Source organism: Eimeria mitis, genomic scaffold, assembly GCF_000499745.2.
Source record: "Eimeria mitis Houghton genomic scaffold, Emh_scaff39, whole genome shotgun sequence".
Classification (NCBI taxonomy): Eukaryota; Apicomplexa; class Conoidasida; order Eucoccidiorida; family Eimeriidae; genus Eimeria; species Eimeria mitis.
The window spans coordinates 21,571-29,311 of NW_024015303.1; the positions used below are offsets into that span (position 1 = coordinate 21,571).

Here is a 7,741-nt window from a genome sequence, read left to right on the forward strand (position 1 = left end):
GCAGTATAATCTGTTAGTCCAGGCGCCAACTCCAGCGTCGCTGCCTACTCCGTGTAGTATAGGCACTGCTTGTTAGCTGTAGACATCGCCTTGCCAATAAAAGACCGAATGCATGGAGCTGCTACAGTATGCCTTGCATACCATGCTTTTGCTAATCGAGGTCGCTACACATTCTTTAGGTGGACGCCAGGCCTTCCCTTCAGCAAAAATGTGAAACTCACTGTACCGTGCAACCCCTTGAACACCACTACAGAGCCCTATATTTCACTCCCCGTTTTCCCCATTACGGCGTGTCTGGCAGATCTCCATTGGCTTATTTGAGATGTGAGGTTCCTAAGTAACCAGCAGACAACAATAGCATATGAATGGTGCTCCCTGGCAATGGGGCATGCCAGTCTGCGTTTTTCGGCTGCCCAATTTGTGGATCTTGCCAATGCACCCTTTAGCCGCGACATACTTGACGCGTCCGCCTAGGGCTGAACATGTCACTATATATCTTTCATTGCTCTTGAAGGCTCGTACATGCCAGATAAAACATACTTCAACCAGTTTATTATGATGTGACACTACACCTACGACCTCCGATATCTTCTGACGTCCGCACGAACCGAGGAGGTTGTGACGAACACTAACGCTGGTTAGAAGAAGCTATGCCAACAAAACATGACGCTGAGTCTCAACTTGCCGAAAAATCTATCGCTATGGGACACAGCACTGTACATGGGTTGGCTTGCACTAGACATCTTCAATGGTTGACTAGTGCAAATAATGGATGAACTCGTGGTAAGCTGTGACCAATCCCCAAAGCTGCACGCTTAACACGGCTAAGAATAGAAACACGCCCTGGAAATCTATACGGTGCATACATTCCGAAAAAGTGTGGTTACCTGTTACTGTGGCTCTGTTTATGCCCCTTCCAAAGCCTGTCTGCCATGTGTCCTACGTTTGAGTGGAAAGCAAACACGGGACGCATGACTAAACAGAAGGGCAGCATAGAAGAAGGCCACCGCGGAGGTCACTAAAATGCTCCACAAAAACAGGTGCCGATGTGCACAAAATGTAGAAGTGAGTGGAGCTGAGTGTGAGAACAGAGAAAAAGCGGCGGATAAGACAGTGGTACCTGACTCACTCTGCGTGCAAACACTCGGCAAGGAAAGAGCAGTTGAATCCGCAGATTTTTGATAGGAGGGATCCCTACACGGCAGCAGGTAGAAAAGAATGATTGCACCTAGCAGAGGCAGGATACCTAAGACAAGATCCAGTGTTAACGAGAGAGCAATCAGGAAACGGCAAGCTTCGGCAACCAACACATGTTTGGCTCCTGAGTTGTCTGCGACTCTGCCGTCTCCCACCCCTGTTTCTTCCTCCATATCACCAAAGGCAGAAACAAGGTCCGATACAGTGTTGCTGTGTGTGAGCGCAGTGCCGCGAGGCTTCAGCAGACCGTGTAGAGAATTCTTCCCGCTAACCCATCGTCTCTTGCTCAAGCGACGGCGCCTCCATGGGCCTGTTCCCCCCAGGCTTATGGCAACGGCGTAGGTTGTTGGGGGCCCCTGCGGCCCGGTGCAGAGATGTGTTTGATCACGTGCCATGCCGTCGTGAACTCCAGCTACTGTAGCCCCCCCTGATGCTGGAAACTGCAACGAGCAGTGAGCCTGCGCTTCAGAAGCGTGCCGAGGGACAATCCGCAACACCTCCCTGTCGCACGACGAATGCTTTAAAATTGTGTCTGCATCATCGCAGATGCACACTCGACTGGTAGAAGGGCAAAACTCAGTGCTGGTCAGTCGGGGAGTGTGCCCTTGTGAAAAGTCGCTAATACCGCCTTCTTGCAGAACGCCTGTCACCCCTAGCGGGTTGTACCCAAAGTAATGCTCCTGGTAGAAAAGTAGCGTTTCGAATTCCCGGCGCCAAAGACTGAAAAAGGTCTGAGTACAGGTTCACACTTGGACCGTCACGTTGAGTGCAATACGTGCCTGCTAAGGTAGCAGCCAGATAATGCCACAGGCAGCAAACCGCTATGCTTGACCGCTTATTCAATGCTTCTACTTGGCTGCTTCTTGAGGAGATTTCTTACCTCCCGTAAATGAGGCAATTCGACCATGTCTTTAAATCTGTAGTGAAGAATAGGTGTGGCAAGCTGATCCGATCCGCTATCTCCACGCGTGCTACTATCGCCCCCAGAAGTATCAGGATTAGCGAATTGGCTCCAATGAAGTGATGTGGGCAAATCCTGATAGACACTCCCCATCTTAATTCGATAGGGGTCGAAATCCCTCTGTTCATGGCGTGCCTTGCCGCAAGGATGTTGCGGAGCATGCGCCGTGATTGGTTCCTTGATGGGCAAGTCAAATAGATCCTCAGTACACAAACATGGGACCCTCTCCTCTTCCAGTGTCGCCGCTGCCGATTCTCGCTTTACACCATCCGCCTGCTCCATAGATTCATTATACGGGAATAGCGTACCAAAGGTAGCCCACTTGATGCGGGAGTCCGCCTGGTCCACAGAGGATGAAAGGCTTGACACGGGTGGTATAATTTCCCAAGGGGTGCCGCACGAGGAACGCGACGCAGTTGCAGATGCCGTCCCATTTACTTTCGCTGCTGCTGATTTACTCATCGCAGTAATCTCTGCGTGCCTAAACGCTACGAATTGCTCAAACCAGTTGAATATACGCAGCTGTCTTTGGATAACCACGGTATCATATTCTGCATCATCAGTATGAGAAGTGACTGGCATCTGGTTGCACTTCTTTAAAACACGCGACCCACGACGGAGCTCAGGTGTTTGCTGCGTGTGTCGGTTCTGGTCTTCGACGGACTCAGCAGAAGTGAAGCAGTGCGCTGGCTGAGCACATGTGAAGAGGAGTTTGGAGCCCCTCCAACCAGCTCTGGCGTTGGTACCAGCAGAGGGAAGCGCCGCTGTGGGGCGAGCGATGGATCGAGAGCCAAGTACTTCCGCCCCGTGAATGCAGTCATCGGAGACGTCTGGAGGGGATTCTGGGGCTGGGAGAGATCTGGAGAGGGGAATCGTCGGCGGTGAGGTGCGTACAGCAGGAGCTTGCTGCTGCTTCAGTTTATGCTGCACCGACCGGTATGGACTGACACCGGCCAAAAGAGAAGCAACACTTTCTGTCTTAAGGCTAACCGAGTCGCTCCATCCATTATGCGCCTCCTTGGGGAAAAACCGTTCAGGGCTAGAGGCAACTGAGAGGCCTTCCGCGACAACATGCAGTCCTACGTGAGCTTCTTGGCCGCCATATGCAAAAGCCAAAATGCCATGGTGCCATTGATTCTCTGTGTCATTTTGTAGGGATTTGCACATGACTCGCGAATTTTCATCAGCAAGGGGACACTTGGTTGATTCTTGCTCTGGGCCATTTGGCAAGTACTGCTCCTTTGGCTCATCACACACATCTGATACGCTTGCGCTGTTTTGTGCGGAAGCGTGAGCTCTCAGTGAGTCAGCAAACAGCCCGACGCTGCCCCCGTGGAATCTCCAGCTAACATTTTCCGGTATAACCTGCCTTCGCTCATCTGGCTCTAGCTCTTTTGCAGACACAGTACCGTCAGCACCGGAGGAAGGTGACCCAACATTTCCACACTGTTGAATGCGACTCCTGCTGTGCGTCATATGGCACTCTCTGTCTCTGTATATCTCGAGGTGCTGCCGATGAAGCTGTATGGCACACTGTAAAGAAGGACAGGGATGGAGCCTTTGAGGAACAGTGCCACGGTGGGTAGCACTAGTGTAGTATGTAGACCGCGTGAAGGGGAGAGCACTGTCTCCGCCGGCCGGGTCCTTTAGATATTGAGTCCAAACCCTCTCGTCTTTCATAGCCCCGGTGTTGCTATTCTTTGCTTCGGAAGGTGAACGGATGTTGACTGCCTCCGGTCCCGTTCGTTCTTCTCCTGCGATGCGTGGGCTTTGACCGAATGTAGGGGAGGAAGGCGAATCAGAAGGATAAACAACGCCTGGGCTATCTCTGAAACTCCTGAGCCTATGCTCCGAAACAGGTTTAATATGCCCAGTTCTGTTCATCGGAAGCTCCAGTGCACTGGGAGTGCAGATGTCTCTGTTTGTCTTAGCGCTTCCTTCTGTTGAATTCACCCACAGTGCAGAGGCGTGAGTCAAGCAATCGAGATAAAGCAAAAGCCCTCGACGACTAATGAAAAATACTTTAAAGGCTGAAATCCACACAAAGCTGAATACACCCAAGCTTAAAACAGCAAATAATGCTGCCGCTGTCACGACAGCGAGTTGGACTACGAGCAGGAAACAACACACAATTGAAGCTGGTGGCAAAATGATCCCTGCAGCCACAAATTTTAGCGCAGTATGTTCGTTAGCATAAACTATCCGGGTGAACAAGCGTCTCAACAAGTTCGCCATAAGCAAATCTTGTAGTGCCACACACGTCGAGTGTTGTGCTCTCTGCCCTTGCCCACTTTCAGACTCCACAACGGCACGAATAAACTTAGCAGCTTTCCAGGCTGCCCAAATCCCAGTGCTTTTGAAGTGGCAGCTACAACAAATTCCGAGAGCGATACTTGGCAAGACAACAGAACAGCAGGCAAGCACAGTTGCAGCAACGATCATCGGGCCCAGACCTTCGAGCGTTCGTGCCGCAGCTGCAAAGAAGGCAGCCATAGAAACTCTTGAGAGATAGTCACAAAATGATATGACAAGAATAAACGCTCCCAAAACCAATCGACCAAAATTATGCCCACGCCATCCAGTGTTATACTTTTCAGCACGCCAGCTTGCAGTTGAACTGGAAGCAGAACAACCCTGTTCCACAGGCGCCGCTACCAGCACGTGCGAGCCCTCTTGAGGCACCACGTCGCCGAGTGCAGAGCTCTTATTTGACGCCGTCTCAGCATCTGCAATGGAGAAGTCTCTTTGCCCTCCTGGGAGCATTTGCGCTGCATCACAAAGTCGACACACGGGCGGAAAATTTGTTGGATTTTCGTCGAATCGTGCACAACAGAGCAAGTCTCACCGTCTAGCAGCTTTGCCAAGGCAGTGTGGTTGAAGAGGCACGCGACATCTAGGGGTGTCAGAGACCTCTGCAGCACAAAATGACACATCAGATCTAACGGCAACTCACAACTTGTGAAAGCGCAGAGCGGAAGCAGACGGTCTGAAACACACGGCCCATAGTGCCTTTGCATTAGTCCTCCTACATAATGAATACAAAACATCGAATACTTACGAAATCACGATCTTCAATGCTGCCTCCGTAGCTCAATAGAAGATCAAGGACTGGTTTGTAGCCCCTTCTGCATGCCCAGTGAACGGGCGTCCACCCGCTCGCGTCCACACCTCGAGGATCTGCCCGCAGCTGCAAGAGGAACTCAACAGTGTCCACGTGACCAGCTTCCGCGGCATAATGCAGTGGGGTTAGGTAGCCGAAACCTGGGCCCAGAACGTCGAGAGAAGGGATTTTCTGGAGCAGTCGCTTTAGCAGCTTTGTCTGGCCAAGGGAAGCCAAGATATGTAGTACTGTGTTTCCCCGCTGCAACCACCATAAAAAAGCCAAATTTTCCCTCCAAACCGTTTGCACTGCAGAATGCCTGCATAGTTGAATCTCTGTTTCCAGTTCGTTCCGCGTGCCCCCAAAGAATTGGAAAAAAAGAACATTGCCTAGTGCAGCAGCCTAGTGGTTCCCCAAGGGTTGAAGACGATGGAATTGGCATACCGCATCAATCGCTTCAGCGTCGGCGCCGCCCTCCAGCAATATCATCATCACGTCGACGTGCTTTTGCGAGTTGGCTGACTTCAGCCTGAATCAAGTGAACACCTCTGCAAATGCATGAGATAGGACGTTTCGGGAACCCACCTGGTCAAGAGCGCCATGCCTAATATGCTAGAAGCTCATGTGGGGTAGCTCACGTGGCTATCATTAATGGAGTCCAGCCATTCGAAGCTTCTAAAGGATCCACCGTCGCTTCATGCTGTACCCGGGGAAATACAAGAGCAAATATCAACGGCAGTACGTGGACGATAAACGTGCTGGCCAAGCCGAAAGGGATACCAAGGGAAATCAGGTAAAGGCCAGTGCTTGGGGCAACAGTGCGCTTACTTGCAGGAGGAGTTTCACTATTTCTACGTGTCCGCTAGTGGCGGCGTAATGCAGTGGGTAACGGTGCCCACTCCCACTTGGTGCGAAGTTTGGAGTAGCCCCAGATGCCAAGAGTTCCTCGACCTCTTTAATGTCTCCATCCTCACAGGCTTTGCAGAGCTTAGCGGTTAACATTTTATGTAGAGTTGAGCAGACGGCGAATCGGGCCCATCAATCACGGCACAACCTCCACAATTCTGCCAGTGGCTACACGGCAACCACACAGTGCAGCTTCTTCCGGCCCGGGAATCAAATCATCTGGATCTTTCGGAGCTTTTTGTCCTGATTTCGGGATATTCTTCCTCATGGGCTCCTGATCAGGCGTGCCTCCAGGAGTGTGCTCCCTCAGTTCGAGCTCCGTTGTACAGGCTGTGACGGCCGACTAACAATGAGTCCAAGAAGGTGGGCAGAGCAATTTTGGCGCGCTCATGAGATAAGGCTGTATAGAACTCGGAGCACTTGCCTGGCTGTGGACTGTTGGTGCCGTTGATCGATACCACCGCGCTATCTACCCTGTCGTGGACGCACGCAGAAAGTGCCTCCCCAAATTCATTTCTAGATATTAAGCCACATAAATGACACAGTTAAGGAATTTGATCCGGAAAATTTTCCTAAGGACTCCCTGGAGTGAGCGTGGTCAGTCTTGCACAGACAGTCTTCCTGAGCAGGTTCTTTCAGGAGGGCGGCACAAAGCAATTAGCGATAAATAGCAGATTCCACCGTGTACATAGTCTAAAAATTCAAACATTCCCTAGGATTATTACTCTTTGGAGTTTCCAGAGCACGCACACGCATGCATTACGTTGTAAAGGGGCCCACACAGTGTCGGCTGTGGTAACTGTCCACTGAGCACCCACTGGTGCTGTGCTCTTCGGGTAGGCCAGAACTGGTGCAATTGAGCAACATATTGCGCGGCAAATGCTCGATGGAAATGATGAAGCAACATAATCTCGCATTATTAGTCTACCTGGGATTTTTTTTTGCGTCAGCACTTGGACCTATTTGGGGCTTTCGTCGGTGATATTGAACTCCCCTTCTGCCACCTGCGGACTGCAGCCCAGTGCTGCAAATGTGCTTCAGCAGGGGACCTCCAGGTACTCTAAAAAATTATGGCCCAAGAATCAAGGGAATTCTAGCAATTTCCTAGTGGCTTAGAGGACCCTTCCGCGTTCCTCTAAGTTTAGAACAAGAAATACAGAAGTAGGGCTAGACTTGCCACTTACGGGAACGTGCTTGTGAAGGTGGCGTCATTCGCTAAAGACATTAACAACATTAACGCACGGAATTAGGAAGGAGGTACAAATATACCACTAATTGCTAAAGCGCTCACATCAGTCCCCCCGCCGGAACTCATTCTTCTTGCGTCCGGCGTCTTGCAGTCTCTATGCAGCAGGAAGCCAACTCGCCGGAGTCGGCACTGGGGACGATCACACAACTGACTGGCCCCGTCGTACTCCCCTTGTCATCCTACTGGGCTATTATTACTTTTTACTAAGTGGAGCGTGCCCCATTTATTTCTGTCACTTCTTACTAGAGATGCAAATAACTGACACCTCCACCTAAGACACGGGCTAGGCGCCACAGTAGATTGTCCGTATAAGTTGGTAAACACGTTC

At 51.0% G+C, this 7,741-nt stretch overlaps 1 protein-coding gene across 1 annotated transcript; it reads right to left on the reverse strand.

The window, feature by feature from the left end:
* Positions 1–756: 756 nt before the first annotated feature.
* On the reverse strand, positions 757–6,260 carry EMH_0041020 (uncharacterized protein; the record flags this gene model as incomplete). Its single annotated transcript, XM_038022654.1, has 9 exons — positions 757–824; positions 1,121–1,928; positions 2,078–4,188; positions 4,612–4,926; positions 5,004–5,070; positions 5,217–5,519; positions 5,703–5,787; positions 5,897–5,958; positions 6,087–6,260. The coding sequence occupies 9 exons, from the start codon at positions 6,258–6,260 to the stop codon at positions 757–759; spliced, it is 3,993 nt and encodes a 1,330-aa protein (XP_037878508.1).
* Positions 6,261–7,741: the final 1,481 nt, after the last annotated feature.